This window comes from Lipotes vexillifer, unplaced genomic scaffold (genome assembly GCF_000442215.2).
Source record: "Lipotes vexillifer unplaced genomic scaffold, Lipotes_vexillifer_v1.1 scaffold1208, whole genome shotgun sequence".
Classification (NCBI taxonomy): Eukaryota; Metazoa; Chordata; class Mammalia; order Artiodactyla; family Lipotidae; genus Lipotes; species Lipotes vexillifer.
The window spans coordinates 1,126,158-1,152,611 of record NW_006799247.1 but is presented as its reverse complement, the minus strand read 5'-3'; the positions used below and the strand labels follow the sequence as shown (position 1 = coordinate 1,152,611).

Sequence of the window (26,454 nt, the reverse complement as noted above, 5' to 3'; positions counted from 1 at the left end):
AAGGCACTAGTCCCCTACACGAGGAAGCCAACACAACCTACTAAACCAATCTTAGCCACTGGGCACAGACAGCAAAAACAAGGGGAACTACGAATCTGCAACCTGTGAAAAGGAGACCCCAAACACAGTAAGTTAAGCAAAATGATAAGACAGATAAACACACAGATGAAGGAGCAAGGCAAAAACCGACCAGACCTAAGAAATGAAGAGGAAATAGGCAATCTACTTGAAAAAGAATTCCAAAAAATGATAGTAAAGATGATCCAAAATCATGGAAATAGAATGGAGAAAATACAGGAAAAGTTTAACAAGGACCTAGAAGAACTAAAGAGCAAGCAAATTGTGATGAAAAACACAACAAAAGAAATTAAAGATTCTCTATAAGGGATCAATAACAGAATATCTGAGGCAGAAGAATGGATAAGTAACCTGGAAGATAAAATAGTGGAAATAACTACTGCAGAACAGAATAAAGAAAAAAGAATGAAAAGAATTGAGGACAGTCTCAGAGACCTCTTGGATTACATTAAATGCACCAACATTCGAATTATACAGGTCCCAGAAGAAGGAGAGAAAAAGAAAGGGACTGAGAAAATATTAGAAGAGATTAAAGTTGAAAACTTCCCTAATATGGGAAAAGAAATTTAATCAAGTCCAGAAAGCACAAAGAGTCCCATACAGGATAAATCCAAAGAGAAACATGCCAAGACACATATTAATCAAACTAACAAAAAGTAAATACAAAGAACAATTATCAAAAGCAGCAAGGGAAAAACAAATAATACATAAGGGAATCCCCATAGGGTTAACAGCTGATCTTTCAGCAGAAACTTTGCAAGCCAGAAGGGAATGGCAGGACATATTTGAAGTGATGAAGGAGAAAATCCAACAACCAAGATTGCTCTACCCAGCAAGGATCTCATTGAGATTTGACAGAGAAATTAAAAGCTTAACAGAAAAGCAAAACAAGAGAATTCAGCACCACCAAACCAGCCTTACAACAAATGCTAAAGGACCTTCTTCAGGCAGGCAACACAAGAGAAGGAAAGGACCTACAATAATAAACCCAAGGCAATCAAGAAAATGGTAATAGGAATATACATATCAATAATTACCTTAAATGTAAATGGATTTAATGCTCCAACCAAAAGACATAGACTGGCTGAATGGATACAAAAACAAGACCTGTATATATGCTGTGTATGAGAGAAACACTTCAGACCTAGGGACACATACAGACTGAAAGTGAGGTGATGGAAAATGATATTCCATGCAAAAGGAAATCAAAAGTAAGCTAGAGTAGCAATTCTCATATCAGAAATAATAGACTTTAAAATAAAGACTATTACAAGACACAAAGAAGGACACTACATAATGATGAAGGGATCAATCCAAGAAGAAGACATAACAATTGTAAATATTTATGCACCCAACATAGGAGCAGGTCAATACATAAGGCAAATACTAACAGCCATAATAGGGGAAATCAACAGTAACACAATCATAGTAGGGAACTTTAACACCCCACTTTCATCAATGGACACATCATCCAAAATGAAAATAAATAAGGAAACACAAGCTTTAAATGATACATAAAACAAGATGGACTTAATGGATATCTATAGGAGATTCCATCTGAAAACAACAGGATACATATTCTTCTCAAGTGCTCATGAAACATTCTCCAGGATACATCATATCTTGGGTCACAAATTAAACCTTGGTAACTAAAAATATTGAAATCCTATCAAGGATCATTTCTGACCACAGCACTATAGATTAGATATCAATTACAGGGAAAAAATCTGTAAGAAATACAAACACATGGAGGCTAAACAACACACTAGCTAAGAGATCACTGAAGAAATCAAAGAGGAAATAAAAAAATACCTTGAAACAAATGACAATGAAAACATGACGACCCAAAATCTATGGGATGCAGCGAAAGCAGTTCTAAGAGGGAAGATTAGAGCAATACAATCCTACATTAAGAAACAAGAAACATCTCAAATAAACAACCTAAACTTACACCTAAAGCAATTAGAGAAAGCAGAACAAAAGAATCCCAAAGTTAGCAGAAGGAAAGAAATCATAATGATCAGATCAGAAATAAATGAAAAAGAAATGAAGGAAATAATAGCAAAGAGCAACACTAAAAGCTGGTTCTTTGATAAGATAAACAAAATTGATAAACCATTAGCCACACTTATTAAGAAAAAAAGGGAAAAGACTCAAATCAATAGAATTACAAGTGAAAAAGGTGAAATAACAACTGACACTGCAGAAATACAAAGGATCATGAGAGATTACTACAAGCAACTGTATGCCAACAAAATGGACAACCTGGAAGAAATGGACAAATTTGTAGACATGCACAACCTTCTGAGACTGAGCCAGGAAGAAATAGAAAATATGAACAGACCAATCACAAGCACTGAAATTGAAACTCTGATTAAAAATCTTACAAACAAACAAAAGCCCAGGACCAGATGGTGTCACAGGTGAATTCTATCAAAAATATAGAGAAGATGGGCTTCCCAGGTGGCGCAGTGGTTGAGAGTCCGCCTGCCGATGCAGGACTGTACTCAGAAATACTAACATGACCATTACGTAGCTGATATCATTGTGAAGAATAGATTGTTCTCCATTCCTTTGGTCTCTCCCCACCTGTTGGGAAGGTTGTTGTATTACAGCAGAGGCTGTAGGGGTGGGGGAAGAAGAAAAAGGATACAACTTCTTCCTTTAACCCTCTGCCACAGAAAATATGAACAGACCAATCACTGTGCTCCGCAACGGGAGGGGCCACAATAGTGAGAGGCCCACGTACCGCAAAAAAAAAAATATATATATATATAGAGAGAGAGAGAGAGAGAGAGAAGAGTTAACACCTATTCTTCTCAAGCTCTTCCAAAATAAAGCAGAGGGAGGAACACTCCAAAACTCATTCTACAAGGCCACCATCACTCTGATACCAAAACCAGACAAGGATGTCACAAAGAAAGAAAACTATAGGCCAATATCACTGATGAACATAGATGCAAAAAATCCTCAACAAAATACTAGCAAACAGAATCCAACAACACATTAAAACGATCATACACCATGATCAAGTGTGCTTTAACCCAGGAATGCAAGGATTCTTCAATATACTAAATCAATCGACGTGATACACCATGTTAACAAACTGAAGGAGAAAAACCATATGATCATCTCAATAGATGCATAGAAAGTTTTCAACAAAATTCAGCACCCACTCATGATAAAAACCCGGCAGAAAGTAGGAATAGAGGGAACTTTCTTCACCATAATGAAGGCCGTATATGACAAACCCACAGCCAACATCGTCCTCAATGGTGAAAAACTGAAACCATTTCCACTAAGATATGGAAGAATACAAGGCTGCCCACTCTTACCACTATTATTCAACATAGTTTTGGAAGTTTTACCCACAGCAATCAGAGAAGAAAAATAAATAAAAGGAATCCAAATTGGAAAAGAAGAGGTAAAGCTGTCACTGTTTGCAGATGACATGATACTATACATAGAGAATCCTAAAGATGCTACCAGAAAACTACTAGAGCTAATCAATGAATTTGGTAAAGTAGCAGGATACAAAATTAGTGCACAGAAATCTCTGGCATTCCTATACACTAATGATGAAAAATCTGAAAATGAATTTAAGAAAACACTCCCATTTAGCATTGCAACAGAAAGAATAAAATATCTAGGAATAAACCTAACTAAGGAGACAAAGACCTGTATACAGAAAATTATAAGACACAGATGAAAGAAATTAAAGATGATACCAATAGATGGAGTGATTTACCATGCTCTTGGATTGGAAGGATCAACATTGGGAAAATGACTCTATTACCCAAAGCAATCTACTGAATCAATGCAATCCCTATGAAACTATCACTGTCATTCATCACAGAGCTAGAACAAAAAATTTCACAATTTGTATGGAAACACAAAAGACCCCGAATAGCCAAAGAATTTTGGGAAAATAAAATGGAGCTGGAGGAATCAGGCTCCCTGACTTCAGACTATACTAGAAAGCTACAGTAATCAAGAAAGTATGGTACTGGCACAGAAAGAGAAATATAGATTAATGGAACAGTATAGAAAGTCCAGAGATAAACCCATGCACATATCGTCACCTTATCTTTGATAAAGGAGGCAAGAATATACAGTGGAGAAGACAGCCTCTTCAATAAGTGGTGCTGGGAAAACCGGACAGGTACATGTAAAAGAATGAAATTAGAGCACGCCCTAACACCATAGTAAACAATAAACTCAAAATGGATTAAAGACCTAAATGGAAGGCGAGACACCATCAAATACTTAGAGGAAAACATAGGCAGAACATGCTATAACATAAATCACAGCAAGATCCTTTTTGATCCACCTCCTGGAGTAATGGAAAGAAAAACAAAAATAAAGAAATGGGACCCAATGAAACTTCAAAGCTTTTGCACAGCAAAGGAAACCATAAAAAAGACAAAAAGACAACCTTCAGAGTGGGAGAAAATATTTGCAAATGAAGCAACTGACAAAGGATCAATCACCAAAATGTACAAGCAGCTCAACATTTAAAAAACAAACAACCCAATACAAAAATAGGCAGAACACCTAAATAGACATTTCTCCAAAGAAGATATACAGATTTCCAACAAACACATGAAAGAATGCTCCACATCATTAATCATTAGAGAAATGCAAATCAAAACTACACTGAGATATCATTTCACACTGGTCAGAATGGCCATCATCAAAAAATCTACAAACAATAAATGCTGGAGAGGTTGTGTAGAAAAGGGGACCCTCTTGCACTGTTGGTGGTAATGTACACTGATACAGCCACTATGGAGAACAGTATAGACGTTCCTTAAGAAATGAAAAGTAGAACTACCATATGACCCAGGAATCCCCCTACTGGGCATATACCCTGAGAAAACCATAATTAAAAAAGAGTCATGTACCAAAATGTTCATTGCAGCTCTATTTACAATAACCAGGACCTGGAAGCAACCTAAGTGTCCATCAACAGATGACTGGATAAAGGAGGTGTGGCACATATATACAATGGAATATTACTCAGCCATAAAAAGGAACGAAACAGAGTTAGTTGTAGTGAGGTGGATGGACTTCTACACTGTCATACAGAGTGAAGTAACTCAGAAGGAGAAAAACAAATACTCTATGCTAACACATATATATGGAATCTAAAAAAGAAAAAAAAATGTCATGAAGAACCTAGGGGGAAGTCAGGAATAAAGACGCAGACCTACTAGAGAATGGACTTGAGGATACGGGGAGGGGGAAAGGTAAGCTTGGATAAACTCAGAGAGTGGCATGGACATATATACAGTACCAAACATATAATAGATAGCTGGTGGGAAGCAGCCGCATAGCACAGGGAGATCATATTAGTGCTTTGTGACCACCTAGAGGGGTGTGATTGTGAGGGTGGGAGGGAGGGAGATGCTAGAGGGAAGAGATATGGGAATATATGTATATGTATAACTGATTCACTTTGTTATAAAGCAGAAACTAACATGCCATTTTAAAGCAACTATACTCCAATAAAGATTTAAAAAAAAATTGCCTTGGTTATTCCAAATACTTTAGTTTAGAAATAAATTCTAGAAAAGGTTGGTCTGGTATAAAACAAAAATCTATTGGAAATTTGTATGGAATTACATTTAAACCATACATTAATTTTGGAAAATCTGACAATTTATATTACATCCTTATACACAATATATCGTTCTGTTAGTCCCACAGTATAGTCTTCAGTTATCTAAAATCTATTACAGTTTAATATATTTGTTTTTATTTGATCAACTCTACACTTGTTTTCTAGTTGATTCTTTTGAATTTTTGAAAAGAGGAAAGTGATATTCTCTTTTGAATTTTTGAAAAGAGGAAAGTGTAAAAAGAATATCACTTTTTACATTTACAAAAAAATGTAGTGATTATCTCTGCCAAATGCAATCTGTGTGATATTAGACAGATGACTCAATCCTTTCTTAAGTTTAATTTTCTTTACATGTAAAATGGAGATAATTGTAATACTAAACTCAGTGGGGTATGAGTAGGTTAGAGAAAGTTAGCAAAACACCTTGTATATGTAAACATTGAATAAGGATTAGTTTCTTCTATTCATTGTATTTAACATAAACCTATCTAGTCCTAATTCACCTCGTTATTATTAAATATGCATACTAAATTCTAGTGTTACTAGCATTTATGGGAAAACTTAGAGTTTTGTTTTCCATTTTGATATTATTATGTGACAAACAGATTTTATAACACTGAACTACTCTCAAATTACTAAATCAAAGAATTTATAATTTTATAAGCGATAGAGGTTGATTTGATTTGATTATATTTATATAACAACTATGTGTTTATATTTGTATGTGAAGCACTTCATAATTTTTTCTTATGTGTTGTATGGAGTGTGCCTATCAGAATTTTACTAGTTTTATAAAAAAATGAAGAGGCTACACATTATTTTTCAATACACTTGAAATACATTTTATTATATGGGAAGTATCCAAAATTATACAATTTGAAAAAACTTCTTTGAGAAATCATCAGCAATCAGTACCACTCTAAATAACTTGCAACTTTATTTTATATGGTTATTAACTTATTACATTTTTCATGCTCATTAAATCTGTTATGAAAATGTGAATTTCCAGGATTCTACATTAAGAATATTTTTTAAAGTATTTCTGCAAATTTTGAATTTTAACAAGTTGAATATATAGCTAATTATATCTAATGAAACTATATTATCATGAATTCAAGTAAAAATCTTTAAATGGAGTATAATATATAAAAATATTGAATCACTATGCTGTACACATGAAACTAATATAATAAATCAACTATACTTTAATTTTTTTAAATCCACATTTCAAATAGGAAAAATACCACCAAAACCAGCTAAGCTAAAGAACGAATTTAAAATATAAACTATAAGCAGGACAAAATGAGCTTTGATGGAAGTCTGAGATGGGAGAAGGAATACTGCATAAAAATATTTGGTAAATCTTTAACAAATGTTGTTGAGAAAAATGGATTTCTATGTGGAAGAGAATGAATTTAGATTCTTATCTGAAGCCATATACAAAAATTAACTTAACAATGGATTAAAGACCTATACATAAAACTCAAAACTCTAAACCTCTGAGGAGAAAACATAGGGGAAAATCTTCATTATACTGGATCTGGCAATGATTCCTTTTTATGGCTCCAAAAGCAAAAGAAACAAAACCAAAAATTAGATAATTTGTACTCCATCAACTAAAAAGCTTTTGTGAAGCAAAGGAAATGATCAACATTGTCAAAAGGCATCTACAGAAAAGGACATAATATTTGCAAGTCATGTATTTCATCAGGGGTAAGAATCCAGAATATATAAAGGACCCCTACAACACAACAAGAAAAAAATTAAATAATCCAATTTAAAAAATGGGCAAAAGGCTTGAATAGACATTTCACTGAGGATGATATACAAATGGCCAATAATCATATGAAAAAATGCTGAGTATCACTAATCATGAGAGAAATGCAAATCAAAACCATATGGAATTATCACCTCACACCCATTAGAATGGTGAGCATCAAAACATTTGAAAATAACACATGTTGGTGAAGATGTGGAGAAACTGGACCCCATGTGTGGTGTTGGAGAGATTCTGAATAGTGCAGCCACTATGGAAGACAGTATGAAGGGTCCTCAAAAAATTAAAAATAGAACTGCAATATGATGCAGCAATCCCCGAGAAGTTATACATGCTACAACATGAATAAGCCTTGAGGCCATTATGCAAAGTAAAATAAGTCAGTTACAAAAGGACAAATACTGTGTGACTTCACTTATATGAGGTATCTAAAGCAGTCAAATTCATAAGAAACAGAAAGTAAATAGTGCTTACCAGAACTGAGGGGAGGGGACAAAGGAGAGCTGTTTAACAGATATAGAGATTCAGTTTTACAAGATTAAAAAGTTCTGGAGATCTGTTTCATAAAGTGTGAATGTATCTAACACTATTAAATTGTATATTTAAGAATGGTTAAAGAACTTCCCTAGTGGTCCACTGGGTAAGAATATACACTCCCAATGCAGGGGGCCCAGGTTCAATCCCTGGTTGGGGAACTAGATCCACATGCATGCCACAACTAAAGAGTCTGCATGCCATAACTAAGAAGTCTGCATACCGCAACTAAGAGTCTGCATGCCGCAACTAAGATCCCGTGTGCTGCAAAGAAGACACAGGGCAAGCTAAATCAATCAATCCATCAATCAATCAGTATTTGAGAAAATGGTTTAGACAGCAATTTTATGTTGTATTTTTTTATCCCAATAAACATGTTAGGTAAATATCTGCATATAGATCAATGTTAAGTGCAAAAACCAATAATATCTCATTTGCTTCAGGAAGAAAACAAGCTTGAAAACTAGTCAAAATAATAGCATGTGGCAATTTGAATCATAATCCTTTTTTAGCATCTTTTATCGTTTGGGAGGAGGATAAAGATACTAATTATGTATAACTCCATTAAAAGAGTAGGCTGGAGCTTCAAGATGATGGAAGAGTAAGACACGGAGATCACCTCACCTTCCTCCCCACAAATACATCAGAAATACATCTACATGTGGAACAACTCCTACAGAACACCTACTGAACGTTGGCAGAAGACCTCAGACCTCCCAAAAAGAAAGAAACTCCTCCATGTACCTGGGTAGGGCAAAAGGAAAAAGAAAAAGCAGAGACAAAAGAATAGGGAGGGGACCTGCACCAGTGGGAGGGAGCTGTGAAGGAGGAAAGATCTCCACACACTAGGAAGCCCCTTCGCGGGCGGAGAAAGCGGGTCGCAGAGGGGGGAAGCTTCAGAGCCAAGGAGGAGAGCGCAGCAACAGGGGTGCAGAGGGCAAAGCGGGGAGATTCCCACACAGAGGATCGTTGCTGACCAGCACTCACCAGCCCGAGAGGTTTGTCTGCTCACCCACCGGGGCGAGCGGGTACTGGGAGCTGAGGTTTGGGCTTTGGAGGTCGGATCCCAGGGAGAGGACGGGGTCGGCTGCGTGAACACAACCTGAAGGGCGCTAGTCCGCCATAGCTAGCCAGGCGGGAGTCTGGGGAAAAGTCTGGAGCTGCCAAAGAGGCAAGAGACTTTTTCTTGCCTCCTTGTTTCCTGGTGCGCGAGGAGAGGGGATTACTAGTGCTGCTTAAAGGAGGTCCAGAGACGGGCATGAGCCGTGGCTATCAGCGCAGACCTCGGAGATGTGCATGAGACGCTAAGGCTGCTGCTGCTGCCACCAAGAAGCCTGTGAGCAAGCACAGGTCACTATCCACACTTCCCCTGCTGGGAGGCTGTGCAGCCCGCCTCTGCCAGGGTCCTGGGATCCAGGGACTACTTCCCCAGGAGGACAAACTGCACGCCTGAGGCTGGTGCAACGTCACATTGGCCTCTGCTGCCACAGCCTCATCCTGCATCCGTACCCCTCCCAGGGAGGGTTCCTGTCTTGTCTGAGCTAAGAACAGACGCCCTCATGCGACCTACACGAAGAGGCGGTTCCAGATCCAAAGCTGAACTCCTGGAGCTGCGTGAACAAAGAAGAGAAAGGGAAATTTCTTCCAGCAGCCTCAGGAGCAGTGGATTAAATCTCCACAATCAACTTGATGTACCCTGCATCTGTGGAATACCTGAAGAGACAACAAATCACCCCAAATTGAGGAGGTAGACTTTGGGAGCAAGGATATGTATATATATTTTTGACTTTTTCTCTTTTTGTGAGTGTATATGTGTATGCTTGTGTCTGTGATTTTGTCTGTATAGCTTTGCTTTTACCATTTGTCCTAAGGTTCTCTCTGTCCTTTTTTTTAATTACTTAAAAATTTTTTTTGTTAATAATTGTTTTTCTATTTTAATAACTTTATTTTATCTTCTTTCTTTCTTCTTTCTTCCTTCCTTCCTTCCTTCCTTCCTTCCTTCCTTCCTTCCTTCTTTCTTTCTCTTTCTTTCTTTCTCACTTTTATTCTGAGCTGTGTGGATGACAAACTCTTGGAGATCCAGCCAGGTGTCAGGGTTGTGCCAGTGAGGTGGGAGAGACAAGTTCAGGACACTGGTCCACAAGAGACCTCCCAGCTCTAAGCAATAACAAACGGCAAAAATCTCCCAGAGATCTCTATCTCAATGCCAAGACCCATCTCCACTCAACGACCAGCAAGCTACAGTGCAGGACACACTATGCCAAACAACTAGCAAGACAGGAACACAACCCCAGCCATTAGCAGAGAGGCTGCTTAAAATCATAATAAGGCCACAGACACCACAAAACACACCGACAGACGTGGGCCTGCCCACCAGAAAGACAAGATCCAGCTTCATCCACCAGAACACAGGCACTAGGCCCCTCCACCAGGGAGCCTACACAACCCACTGAACCAACCATAGCCACTGGGCACAGACATGAAAAACAACGGAAACTATGAACCTGCAACCTGTGAAAAGGAGACCCCAAACACAGTAAGTAGAGCAAAATGATAAGACAGAGAAACACACAGATGAAGGAGGAAGGCAAAAACTCACCAGACCTAACAAATGAAGAGGAAATAGGGAATCTACCTGAAAAAGCATTCATAATAATGATAGTGAAGATGATCCAAAATCTTGAAAATAGAATGGACAAAATACAGGAAATGTATAACAAGGACCTAGAAGAACTAAACAGCAAACAAACAGTGATGAACAACACAATAAATGAAATTAAAGATTCTCTAGAAGGGATCAATAGCAGAATAACAGAGGCAGAGGAATGGATAAGTAACCTGGGAGATAAAATAGTGGAAATAACTACTGCAGAACAGAATAAAGATAAAAGAATGAAAAGAATGGAGGACAGTCTCAGAGATAGCTAGCACAGCATTAAATGCACCAACATTCGAATTAGAGGGGTTCCAGAAGAAGAAGAGAAAAAGAAAGGGATGGAGAAAATATTTGAAGAGATTATAGTTGAACACTTCCCTAACATGGGAAAGGAAATAGTTAATCAAGTCCAGGAAGCACAGAGAGACCCATACAGGATAAATCCAAGGAGAAATACGCCAAGACATATATTTATCAAACTGTCAAAAATTAAATACAAAGAAAACATATTAAAAGCAGCAAGGGAAAAACAACACATAAGGGAATCCCCATAAGGTTAACAGCTGATCTTTCAGCAGAAACTTTGCAAGCCAGAAGGGAGTGGCAGGACATATTTAAAGTGATGAGGGAGAAAAACCTTCAACCAAGATTACTCTACCCAGCAAGGATCTAATTCAGATTTGATGGAGAAATTAAAAATTTCACAGAGAAGCAAAAGCTGAGAGAGTTCAGCACCACCAAACCAGCATTACAACAAATGCTAAAGGAACTTCCCTAGGCAGGAAACACAGGAGAAGGAAAGGACCTACATTAATAAACCCAAAGCAGTTAAGAAAATGGTAAAAGGAAAATACATATCGATAATTACCTTAAATGTAAATGGGTTAAATGCTCCAACCAAAAGGCATAGACTGGCTGAATGGATACAAAATCAAGACCTGTATATATGTTGTCTGCAAGAGAACTACTTCAGAGCTAAGGATGCATACAGACTGAAAGTGTGGGGATGGAAAATGATATTCCATGCAAATGGAAATCAAAAGATAGCTGGAGTAGCAATTCTCATATCAGACAAAATAGACTTTGAAATAAAGACTATTACAGGAGACAAAGAAGGACACTACATAATGATCAAGGGATTGATCCAAGAAGAAGATATAACAATGGTAAATATTTAAGCACCCAACATAGGAGCACCTCAATACATAAGGCAAATACTAACAGCCATAATAGGGGAAATCAACAGTAACACAATCATAGTAGGGGACTTTAACACCCCACTATCACCAATGGACATATCATCCAATATGAATATGAATAAGGAAACACAAGCTTTAAACGATATATTAAACAAGATGGACTTAATGGATAATTATAGGAGATTCCAACCCAAAACAACAGTATACACATTCTTCTCAAGTGCTCATGGAACATTCTCCAGGATAGATCATATCTTGGGTCACAAATCAAGCCTTGGTAAATTTAAGAAAATTGAAATTGTATCAAGTATCTTTTCCGACCACATCACTATGAAACTACATATCAATTACAGGAAAAAAATCTATAAGAAATACAAACACATGGGGGCTAAACAACACACTATTAATAAACAAGATATCACTGAAGAAATCAAAGAGGAAATCAAAAAATACCTAGAAACAAATGACAGTGAAAACACCATGACCCAAAACCTATGGGATGCAGCGAAAGCAGTTCTAAGAGGGAATGTTATAGCAATACAATCCGACCTTAAGAAACAAGAAACATCTCAAATAAACAACCTAACCCTACACCTAAGGCAATTAGAGAAAGAACAAAAGAACGCAAAAATTAGCAGAAGGAAAGAAATCACAAAGATTAGATGAGAAATAAGTGAAAAAGAAATGAAGGAAATGATAGCAAGCATCAATATAACTAAAAGCTGGTTCTTTGAGAAGAGAAACAATATTGATAAACCATTAGCCAGACTTATGAAGAAAAAAAGGGAGAAGACTCAAGTCAATAGAATTAGAAATGAAAAAGAAGTAACAGCTGACACTGCAGAAATAGAAAGGAGCATGAGAGATTACTACAATCAACTATATGCCAATAAAATAGACAACCTGGAAGAAATGGACAAATTCTTAGAAATCAACAACCTTCCAAGACTGAACCAGGAAGAAATAAAATATGAACAGACCAATCACAAGCACTGAAATTGAAACTGTGATTAAAAAACTTCCAACAAACAAAAGCCCAGGACCAGATGGCTTCACAGGCGAATTCTATCAAACATTTAGAGAAGAGCTAACACCTATCCTTCTCAAACTCTTCCAAAATATAGTAGAGGGCGGAACACTGTGAAACTCATTCTACAAGGCCATCATCACTCTGATACCAAAACCAGACAAAGATGTCACAAAGAAAGAAAACTACAAGCCAATATCACTGATGAAAATAAATGAAAAAATCCTCAACAAAATACTAGCAAACAGAATCCAACAGCACATTATAAGGATCATAAACTATGATCAAGTGGTGTTTATCCCTGGAATGAAAGGACGCTTCAATATATGCAAGTCAAGCAACGTGATACACCATATTAACAAACTGAAGGAGAAAAACCATATGATCATCTCAATAGATGCAGAGAAAGCTTTTGAGAAAATTCAACACCCATTTTTGATAAAAACCCTCCAGAAAGTAGACAGAGAGGGAACTTTCCTCAACATAATAAAGGTCATATATGACAAACCCACAGCCAACATTGTCCTCAATGATGAAAAACTGAAACCATTTCCACTAAGATATGGAAGAATACAATGCTGCCCACTCTTACCACTATTATTCAACATAGTTTTGGAAGTTTTACCCACAGCAATTAGAGAAGAAAAAGAAATAAAAGAATCCAATTTGGAAAAGAAGAAGTAAAGCTGTCACTGCAGATGAAATGGTACTATACATAGAGAATCCTAAGGATGCTACCAGAAAAATGCTAGAGCTAAGCAATGAATTTGATAGAGTAGCAGGACACAAAATTAGTGCACAGAAATCTCTTGCATTCCTATACACTAATGATGAAAAATCTGAAAGTGAATTTAAGAAAACACTCCCATTTACCATTGCAACAAAAAGAATAAAATACCTAGGAATAAACCTACCTAAAGAGACAAAAACCTGTATGCAGAAAAGTATAAGACACTGATGAAAGAAATTAAAGATGATACAAACAGATGGAGGGATATGCCATACCCTTGGATTGGAAGAATCAACATTATGAAAATGACTCTACTACCCAAATCAATCTACAGATTCAATGCAATCCCTATGAAACTACCACTGGCATTTTTCACAGAACTAGAACAACAAACATCACAATTTGTATGGAAACACAAAAGACCCCGAATAGCCAAAGCAATCTTGAGAAAGAAAAATGGAGCTGGACGAATCAGACTCCCTGACTTAAGAGACTATACTACAAAGCTATAGTAATCAAGACAGTATGGTACTGGTACAGAAATAGAAATACATATCAATGGAACTGGACAGAGATAAACCCACACACATATGGTCACCTTATCTTTGATAAAGGAGGCAAGAATATACAGTGGAGAAAAGACAGCTTCTTCAATAAGTGGTGCTGGGAAAACTTCGACAGGTACATGTAAAAGAATGAAATTAGAACACTCCTTAACACCATACACAAAGATAAACTAAAAATGGATTAAAGACCTAAATGTAAGGCCAGGCACCATCAAATTCTGAAAGGAAAACATAGGCAGAACACTCTATGACATAAATCACAGCAAGAATCTTTTTGACCCACCTCCTAGAGAAATGGAAAAAAATAGAAAAATAAACAAATGAGACCTAATGAAACTTCAAAGCTTTTGCACAGCAAAGGAAACCATAAACAAGCCGAAAAGAAAACCTTCAGAATGGGAGAAAATATTTGCAAATTAACAACTGACAAAGGATTAATCTCCAAAATTTACAAGCAGCTCAACATTAAAAAAACAAACAACCTAATCCAAAAATGGGCAGAAGATCTAAATAGACATTTCTCCAAAGAAGATATACAGATTGCCAACAGACACATGAAAGAATGCTCAACATCGTTAATCATTAGATAAATGCAAATCAAAACTACAATGAGATATCATCTCACACCGGTCAGAATGGCCATCATCAAAAAAACTACAAACAATAAATGGTGGAGAGGGTGTGCAGAAAAATGGACTCTCTTGCACTGTTGGTGGGAATGCACACTGATACAGCCCCTATGGAGAACAGTTTGGACATTCCATAAAAAATAATAATAGAACTACCATACAACCCAGCAATCCCACTACTGGGCATATACCCTGAGAAAACCATAATTCAAAAAGAGTTATGTACCAAAATGTTCATTGCAGCTCTATTTACAATAGGCAGGACAGGAAGCAACTTAAGTGTCCATCAACAGATGAATAGATAAAGAAGATGTGGCAAATATATGCAATGGAATATTACTCAGCCATAAAAAGGAACGAAACTGAGTTATTTATAGTGAGGTGGATGGACCTCTAGACTGTCATACAGAGTTAAGTAAGTCAGAAAGAGAAAAACAAAAACCATATGCTAACACATATTTATAGAATTTTTAAAAAAGAAAAAAGAAAAAGAAATTGATGCGAAGAACCTAGAGGCAGGACAGGAATAAAGACAAAGACTTAGAGAATGGACTTGAGGACACAGCGATGGGGATGCATAAGCTGGGACAAAGTGAGAGTGTGGCATGGACCTATATACACTACCGAATGTAAAATAGATAGCTAGTGGGAAGTAGCCACATAGCACAGTGAGATCAGCTTGGTGCTTTGTGACCACCTAGAGGGTTGGGATATGAAGGGTTGGAGGGAGATGCAAGAGGGAGTAGATATGGGGGATATATGTGTATGTATAGCTGATTCACTTTGTTATAAAGCAGAAACTAACACACCATTGTAAAGCAGTTATACCCAATAAAGATGTTAAAAAAAAAAGTGTAGGCTGGTAGAAGAAGATACCAAATAATAGAATACACATTTAAAATTTCCACACCAGTAGAGGGATAAAAAATGAAATGTGGAAATTCAAACCATAATTCAATACATAAGAAGGCAAAATATAGAACAAAATAAACCAAGTGGGACACAGAGAATGCAAATAAGGAGCAATAATACATCAGTAACCATAATAGATGTAACTGCAATAAGCACTCTAGTTAAAGACAAAACTTACCATCATGGATTCATTAAAAAAAAATAAAAGAAAACTGTTTTTTGTCTAAAAGCAACACACTTTAGACCTACATCTTGAATGCCTAAATGTGCAAAGTAAGATAAAGATATACCAGACAGAAGTATTAGTCAAAAAAAAGTGTAGATTTATTAATATCAGAAAAAAATGGAGTTTTTACCTAAATGATGACTAGAGATAAAGAGATTTTGTATATAATGATAAATGTTTATCAGGAAGATGTAATATTCTAAACCTATATGTATACATTATACAATAATGTTGTGTAAAAATATTTTAAAACTGTACAGAGCATTTAATAAATCTATCAAATAGTGGCAAATAATATTTTATTATTATTATATATAAACATACTTTTCTACTATTTGATAGATGAAGCAAAATCAATAAAATAGAGAATATATAAAAAGCACAATTAAGAAGATTAACATGAATATAGAAAACTTTGCAGCCAACTGTTGGACAAAACACATTTTCAAGCAAATATATTTTTATTAATGAACATTGGTCAATTCCAAGTTCATACCACCAGCCTCAAGCTATTTCAAAGTGTGATATCATACAGACTACAGTCTTTCTCCAAAAAGTGATTAAAGAAGAAATTAATAAGAAAAGAAAGATTGGAAAAATAACATATGTTTGCAAATAAAAAAATATATTCCTGAAAAATATGTGGGCAGAAGAAATGGTAAAAGATGAAGAAGATAATTAAAACTGAAAAATAAAAAAATATTATGTGTCAAGCTGGTGAAATTCAGATAAAGTAGTTTTTAAAGGAATATTTATAGCTTTAAATGTTTGTATGATAAAAGAAAAGATGGTTGAAATTAGTGAGTTAAACTCGACCAAATAAGTAAAAAAGACCCATAAAATCTCTAGATTTAATGCAATCTCTATCAAATGTCCATGGTATTTTTCAGAGAACTAGAACAAATAATCCTAAGATCATATAGAACCACAGAAGACACAAAAGTGCCAAAGCAATCATGGGAAAAAGCAACAAAATTGAATATATCACACTCCCAGACTTCAGGCTAGACACAAAACTATAGTATGGTATTGGCACAATAACAGATATATAGAACAATGGAACAGAATGGATGGCTTGGAAATAAAGCCACACACTTATAGTCAGTTAATCTGAGACAAAGGAAGCAAGAATATACAATGGAGAAAAGACAGCATTTTCAATAAATGGTGCTCAGAAAATGGGACAGCTACATTTACAAGAATGAAATTAGAACATTTCCTCACACCTTATATAAAAATAAACTCAAAATGTATTAAAGACCTAAATGAAAGACCTGAAACCATAAAAATCCTAGAAGAGAACATAGGCAGAGCACTTCTTGACACAAATAGTAGCAATATTTGTTTGATCTGTCTCCTAAGGCAAAAGAAATAAGAGCAAAAGTAAACAAATGGGACTTAATTAAACTTAAAAGCTTTTGCACAGGAAAGGAAACCATCAACAAAACAAAAAGACAACTTAATGAAAGAAAATGTTTGCAAATGACATGATCGACAAGGGGTTAATATCCAAAATACATAAACAGCTCATACAACTCAATATAAAAAAAAAGGCAATCCAATCAAAAACTGGAAAGAAGCTTCTGACAGACATTTTTCCAAAAAAGACATACAGATGGCCAACAGACACATGAAGAGATGCTCAATATGGCTAATTATTAGAGAAATGAAAATCAAACCCACAAGGGGATATCACCTCACACCTGTCAGAATGGCTATAATCAAAACGTCTACAAATAGCAAATGTTGGAGAGGATGTGGAGAAAAGAGAACCCTCCTACACTATTGGTGGTAAAGTAAATTGGTGCAGCCACTCTGGAAAACAGTATGGAGGTTCCTCAAAAAACTAAAAATTGAACTATCATATGATCCAGCAATTTGATCCCTGGGTATATATCTGGAAAAAATGAAAACACTAATTCAAAAGGATACATGCACCCCAACGTTCACAGCAGCTCTATTTACAATAGCCAATATATGGAAGCACCCAAGTGTCAATCTACAGATGAATGGATATAGAAGATGTGCCATATATATATATATATATGTATATATATATATACATATATACATATATGTATATATATATTATATTCCTATGTACATAGCAGTATTAGCCATAAAAAGAATGAAATTCTGCCATTTGCAGCAACACAGATGGATCCAGAGAATATTATGCTTAATACTGTATGAAATCACTTATACGTGGATTCTAAAATATAATACAAATGAATGTATATACAAAACAGAAACAGACTCACAGATATAGAAAAAAAAACTTGTAGTTACCAGAAGGGAGAGGGAAAGGAGGAGGGACAAATAAGGGGCATGTGAATAAAAGATAAAAACTACTATATATAAAATAAGTAAGCAAAAAGGATATATTGTACAGCACAGATAACTATAGCCATTATCTTGTAATAATTTTAACAGAGTATAATCTATAAAAATACTGAATCACTATGCTGTACACCTGAAACTGATATAAAACTGTAAATCAACAATACTTCAATAAAATAAAAAAGAAGAGCAGAATGAACTTAAATATTGAAAGAAAATAATAAAAATATAATAAAAAAGAGCTAATATTGTTCATTGGCCACTTATAATAATAAATTTATTTGCTCATCATTGTACACAATATTAAAAATATAGGAGAAAAAATGATAGATTTGTTTATTTCTTCCTATTTGCAACATTTTGGAAAATATTTTATTAGTAATCCTACATACAAGAAAACTGAGTAAACTTTGAATGCTGATGGTACGGGTACTGCAATTAGATAGGAGAAACTTTTTTTTCCAGGTATTATCTTGCTCTTACAAACTGATTTAATTTGATTAATCTTGTGCCAAAACTTTCCATATTCTACAATGCTTTATTTTAAAAACTAATGTATATCGCAGCAACATGGATGGATCTAGAGAGTGTCATATTGAGTGAAATAAGTCAGAGAAAGACAAACGTCATATGATATAACATATGTAGAATCTTAAAAAATGGTACAAATGAACTTATCTACAAAACATCAACAGAGTTACAGATGTAGAAAACAAACTTATTGTTACCGGGGGTAAGGTGGGGGAAGGGATAAAGTGGGAGATTGGGATTGACATACACACATTGCTATATATAAAATCGATAACTAATAAGGACCTACTCTATAGCACAGGGAACTCTACTCAATACTCTGTAATGGCCTATATGGGAAAAGAATCTAAAAAAGAGTGGATATATGTATATGTAAAACAGATTCACTTTGCTATACACCTGAAACTAACACAACATTGTAAATCAACTAGACTCCAATAAAAATGTTTTTAAAAAAACTAAGAAAAACTAAAAAAAATATATCATGTACAGTTTTAAACTTTCTCTGAAGCTTTATCATCTTTTATATCTTGCTCTTCAGTACCTTTATAATGATTTTCATAATATGTTTTCAGGGGCTTATTCAAAGGATCTAAACAGAAATTGATCAACACCTATAACTATATTACAACGTAGACTCACAATACTGAAAATAACTATATAAAGAATTATGTATGAATTCATGTATTACAAGTCAGTTGTAACTTTTTATATATAAAATCTGTTTATGCTACACAAGAGTTTCATTTAGTTTTCATTGTGAGTATTGCAACATCCTGGACAACTCCATACCCATGATACTCATAACAACATTCAAAAATCAGGGAGTTGAAACTTTCTTAACTGCGTTTGCTTTTCCACCAAAACTCAAAGTGTATATGAGTCATTCCATACGAATTAGTCAAAGACAAAGGATAAAAATTTAATAACTAGTAAAAAACAAAAATTTATATCATTATAATCTTGGTCTGGGAAGACTTTTTAAGGTTAGCATTCCAGACAGAATCCAGAAATTAATAGATTTATTCATTTCACTTCTTAATAATTTTAAATTCTATAACCAAACAATATGATAAAAGGAATTTTATGGCTTCCTTTTTAATCCTTACATGTGTAATTTCATTTTCTTGCCTTAACATGCTACTATTTCCACCAAAATGTTAAAAAAAAGAAGAGGACTGGTGGACATACTTGGTTTTTTACCTATCTCAAAGGAAATACTTTCAGAATTACCCTAATGATAATGGTATTTGCACTAATTTTTGTTGCTCCTCTTTATAAGATTAATACTCTTCCATTCCTAGTTTGCTCAGGCTTTGTTGTTGTTGTTAAATCATTAATAGATTTTTTTTCTTGATTTAATTGAGATACTCATCTAATGGTGCTTGTATATATGTACACATACATATACACACAAACATATATACATAATATATCATACATATATACACATATCCATGCATATATCTGCCCTTGAAATATGTATATATTATTTATATATTTACAGATTGATAGATACATACATACATACATACAGAGGCATATATATTTGCATTTGGTTGGGTAATGTGGGGAGGATTTTACATACATATTCAAGTGTGAGTCTGGGTTAAAATTTTCCTTTCTTACACTGTTCTTGTCATCAGGATGGCTATCAAGGTTTTGCTAACCATATAAATAGGAGAGTGTATCTTTTATTTTATTCTGTGGAAGACTTTATATTAGATTACACTTATTTCTTATTTAATTGTTGGGTCGAACTCACTGATGAAGCCATCTGAGTCTGGATTTCATTGTTGAAAAACTTTTGACTAATAATTCAATTAAATAGTAATTTGATTTCTTTAGTGGTTATAGGAGCATTCAAGCTTTTTATTTCTTTTCAAATAAGAACTTAGTAAGTAATATTTTGTAGTAATTTGCCCATTTCATTTACATTTTTAAAGTTATTGGCATAATGTTCAAAATGTTCTTTTGGTTCCTAAAGTATCTATGGTTATAATAATCATTTTATTCTAAATATTAGCTAATTGTGCTTTCTCTGTTATTCTTTTTCCTCTTGATCTCTTTTCACCCATTTCTCTATTTTTCTAAATTGTTTCAAGTACCAACTTTGTCCATACTTTGTACAATACCATGATATTTTCTTTATCTTTTATTTATTACTTTCTCCTTTATGTACTTTTTCATTTATTTTATTGCTCTTTTTCTAGTCTCTTTATGTGGATGTCAATCTCATTAGTTTTGGGTATTTCTTATTTCCTAATATGAGCATTTAGGTCTGTGAATTTCCTTCTAAGTACTGCTTTAGGTGAATCTTACAGGTTTGGTATTTTCAGTATTTTTGTTATAATTGAAAATAATTTCTAATTTTAATCACAATATCTTCTTGAATGGATTGGATATTTGATGTATATTTCTCAATTTTAAAATGTGTGGGATTTTTCTAGTTATCCATATGATACTGACTTTTAACTTAATTTCAGTGTATCTGAGTACATAATTTGTATTATGTCAACCCTTTTAGACAATTTACCATTTCTTTTAAAATTACATCTTTCAAAAAATTCCTAGACTTTGAGTAATTTCCATTATAAAATTTCTGAGCTATTTTATTAATCAAACAAGAATAAAAAACAAAATGAATTATATTTGAAAGAAAATGAACCTTTGCATCTGAGATTAAAGGAGAACTCTTGATGGGATAAACTACCTTCTCTCCTGCAGTCACAGAAACTCTCCAGATGCAGTGTGTATAAGATGGGTAGCCATTTGGAAATCCTGGGGAGGAAAGGTTGCCATTGGATTCTTGTAGGGTTTCTCCACATGCTGAAAGAAAAAAAAAATGTTTGATTTTTTTAAAAGATGAAAAAGATAAGATTTTTCTCTAATTTTTATGAAAGACATTGACCTCATAAATAAAATCTCCAGTTTTTTGGTGTTAGACAAGAATATATATTTGTATTTTATAAAACACTTTTCCTTTCTAAGTAATTTCTTTTTACATCTTTCTTACTAGAATTTCAGTATACTTAATCGGATTACTATAGCTAACCATATAACAAGATAATGAGATAAATAACCTGAAGAACCACAAAGTTCTTCCTCATGGAAACCTTTCTCATTCATTCTCAGGAAGCCAGTAGCCAACTTATACGTCACCCATATTCAGCTTCAGGCCAGTGGATACCTAGTTGATGTGGCTCTGGGACCACACGAAACATTCCATAAGTATAATTACTTGGTATAGAGTGAGGTTAATTTTAATAATGAATACCATATCAAGGTTGAAAAAAGAAATCTTAAATAATAATGAATAAATAATCAATAAGAGGTGCCAAAATGTCACACACAACGAAAATTGTTTTTTCAAAATAAATTGGAAAAAAATTGAAAGATAAAAACATCACAGAAGACACAAATTTTCATGTAGACATTTATTTATTCTCTGTTTTCTGTCAATCATAAGTAGAAATTACTGGAAAAGCAATTATATTTTCCTCTTACTAAGTCTTTCTAATTTCTTGGAAGTGATTACCAGTCATCTGAAATAGCAAATAATAATCAGCTACACAGCCTCAAGATCTGTGTGATTGATATCTATAGGCCATTTCAACAAAGGCAAGAACAGAGCATAATTAACTCTGTTTCAGCCAAGGTTTGTAGTTAGAAGCATTCTATAATGGATTTTCTTGTTGTTTTTGCAAAACATGGTATGAGCCACATGAACCTAGGCTGCTTTAAGTATCCTTAATTCAAGAATAATTCCTATACTGCAGCCAGTTTATATAAAGATTTATATAAACATGTTTATAACCTTCACTCAACAATTAGAAAGAACAGCTCCTTCCTTCTGAAGGAGACTGAAATAAAAACTGATATACTACAATATTATAGAACCATAGCTCCCAGCAAGTGAACTCTTGTCTCATCAAATCAATAAATTATAAATGGTTCTGCATATCTTGATTTAAATGAAGAAACAAAGATGATGGCTTTGAAAACACAAAATAGAGCTGTAAAAACAGTCTGATAAGATATAAATATTTATTTAGAAACACAGATATTATGTTTGCACAACAAAATAAATTTAAAGTAAGAGCAAGCAGTGTTTATTCTGATGAATAGGTAGATAAAAGCAGCTTCAGAATGAAACAAAAATGCTCAAGGTAAAAAATATATAATCAGCCCTTTCCAAGAATCATCTAAGGATACTGGTAAATGTGACATTACAAGAACCCTTAGAAAAAGGAAAATTTGTTAAGATTTATTAATGCAAACAATGTGCTTCTAACTAGGATCAGTTTAGATGCTAAATAGTCATTTGGGAATTGATTGTGTTTCAATGAAAAAAAGCTGCAATTTACAGTAGTTTAGAAATAAATTTTGAAATAAGTGAAAACTCCACTAAGCCATATAGAATGCTGGTACTGGATTTCCTAAAGTGGAATTTAAAAAATTAAATATATTTGACTCATAAATGTAAACAAACATTATGGTTCTGATAAAAAAGATAAAAAACTCTCTAAAATGTAAAAAAACAGAATATAATTCAAGTAAATCTATTATATAGCACCTGCTTATAATTCAAGAAGTACAAATAATATTGTCAAGTTGTGATAATCATTTGTGCATTTTCCTCAATAAGTGTGGCTGTCCCAGGCTACATGATCACTATTTCAGAAAATTTCATCAATTTTCCTGGCCGTTTGTTGATTCATGCGAAGATATATAAAAAAAACTTTAATATTAAAAGAACTAAAGGGAAAGATGGTACTACTAAGTTAAATACACAGTCTGTCCATTTACTCAGAAAGCTATGTGGATGAGAAAAGAGAAGTTGAGTCATGGCATTACCCTTTGTTAATTATGTCATACACGCAAGTCTCAAAAGCTTCAACTTCAGTTTTCTCTTCTGTAAAGTGGCTATCTTATTAATACGTACTTCATAAAGTTGTTTTGTAGGGGTCAAGTATTGTGATGCCCAAAGTTCTCTTTTTAACCCTTAGATACCTCTGACACAGGTAGGAAGACTGTGCGCTTAATTGTTAGAATATACCTTTGAGCTACAAAATGCAGTCTTATTTAAGAGAAAAAAGGCATAAAGAAATATACAAAGGCAAATTATTATCACTCTCCTAATCAAAATTACTCTAAAATGAAACATAATTCAGAAGTTAAGCTTCTATCTCTCTAGGCAGATGTCATGATCTTATATGTACAAAATTATAAAGATTCCACAGACAAAAAAGATATACTGTCAGAGGTAATAAAAAATACTCAACAAAATTACAGAATACAAAATCAACTCACAAAATCAGTTGCATAAACTAACAACAAACAATATGAAAAGGAAATTATGAAAACAACCCCATTTATAAGAACACCAAAAAGAATAAAATATTTAAGAATAAACTTAACCAATAAGTCAAAAGATATGTAAGGTGAAAACTACAAAACATTGCTGAAAGAAATTTAAGGAGACAAAGAAATGTTTTCATGGATTGGAAGACTTAATATTGTTAAAATGTTATCCTTACTACCCAAAGCAATCTACAGATTAAGTGCAATCCCTATCAAATTCCCAGTGGCGTTTTTTGCAGAAATGGGGAAAAGTGTCTTAAAATTCATATAGAACCACAAACCCTAAATAGCCAAAACAACCTTGAGAAAAAAGAACAAAGCTGGAAGCCTCACACTTCTTGACTTCAAAACATATTACAAATCTACAGTAATTAAGAGTATGGTACTGGCATAAGAGAGACTTATAGACCAATGGGACAGAATAAAGAGCCAAAAATAAACCCACACCTAAACAGTAAAATGGGATCTTCAGCAAGGGTGCCAAGACTATACAACATGGAAAGGATAGTCTCTTCCATAAATGGTGTTGGGGAAATTAGATATACACATACAAAAGAATGAAATTGGACCCTTTTCTTTCATTATACACAAAAATCAACTCAAAGTGGATTAAAGAGTTAAAAGGAAGACCCAAAATTGTAAAATTCCTAGAAGAAAAAACATATGTGAAAAGTTCCATAACTGTGATCTTGGCAATGATTGCTCAGATATTGGCACTAAAAGTACAGGCTTTAAAAGCAAAAATAGACAAGGGGGACTACATCAAACTAAAAAGCTTCTGTGCAGTGAAGGAAACAATCAATAGAGTGAAAAGCAATCTTCGGAATGGAAGAAAACATATGCAAATCATGCATCTCATAAGGGGTTACTATCCAAAATATATAAGGAGCTCTTACAACTCAATAGCAAAAAAACAAACAAAGAACAACAGACCCCAAATAACCAAATTATAAAATGGACAAAGGACTTGAATAGACAGTTCAAAGAAGACATACAAATGGCCAATAGATACAAGAAAAAAATGCTCAAAATCACTAATCATCAGGGGAATGCAAATCAAAACCACAATGAGATATCACCTCACACCTGTTAAGATGGCCATTATCAAAAAACAGGAAATAACAAGTGCTGGTGAGGATGTGGAGAAATTGGAACCACTTTAACTGTTGGTAGGAAATTAAAATGGTGCAGTCACTGTGGAAAACAGTATGAGTTTCCTCAGCTATTATAAATAGAACTACCAAATTATCCAGCAATTCTACTTCTGGATATTGATGCAAAAGAACTGAAAACAGAATCTTGAAGAAATACATACACTCACATATTCATTGAAGCATTATTCAGAGTAGCCAAGAGGTAGAAACAAACTAAATGTCCATCACTGGATGAATGAATAAAGAAAATGTGGTATATACATACAATGGAATATTATTCAGCCTTAAAACAGAAAGAAATCTATCATGTGCTAACAACATGGATGAACCCTGAGGACATTATTCTAAGTGCAATAAGCCAGCCACACACAGAAGGACAAATACTGCAGAAGGTTTCTAAAGTAGTCAGACTCAAAGAGGTGGAAAGTAAAATGGTGGTTGCCAGAGTTTGGGAGGACAGGAACAGGGAGCTGCTGTTCAAAAGGTATAGAGTTTCAGTTCAGTCATGCAAGCTGGAAAAGTTCTAGAGATCTGCTGTAAAGCAATGTGTATATAGTTAACAGTACTGTATTGTGCAATTAGAAATTTGTTAATAGGACAGGTCTAATGTTGTGTGTGTTTCACCAAAGTTAAAAAATAGTTAATAATAAAAAGTTCTTTATTCTATGATACATCTCACTTTTGCATCACATGATTCTAGTATAACTTACCTCTTCCAAGATAGAAAATTGTGTTTGAATTGTATAAATGCTACTTGGATTGTGTGTGGCTGAGAAATTATTACAAATTCTTGTGTTATTAACAATATGATTAAATTTACTGCTGATTATATTTACATCTACAGATATTTTCCCAAGCAAATGTCTGCAACATCCACCATATATCAAAGATAGAGAATCCTTTTTCCATTTTTTTATAAGAACACATTTATAATTTTACTAACTCTAAATAAAACAGACAATAATGTATTATATAAATCTCTTCCCCCAAAATCTTGATAAACTCTAGAGTATGGGAAGAAATAAAACTATATCTAATCAACTTAGCACTACCTAATTAACTTTTTCATACATCCATGGCTCCCTTAAACTTTTTTTTTTTTTTTTTT

General features: G+C 34.1%; 1 protein-coding gene across 1 annotated transcript in view; it reads right to left on the bottom strand.

Moving 5' to 3' along the window:
- The window catches only part of TLL1 (tolloid like 1), a 271,395-nt gene that overhangs the window by 93,365 nt on the left and 151,576 nt on the right, over window positions 1–26,454 (bottom strand). The window contains exon 9 of the mRNA XM_007471538.1: window positions 21,542–21,657. Coding sequence (XP_007471600.1) covers window positions 21,542–21,657 — 116 coding nt within the window. The remainder of the gene's footprint in view (window positions 1–21,541; window positions 21,658–26,454) is intronic.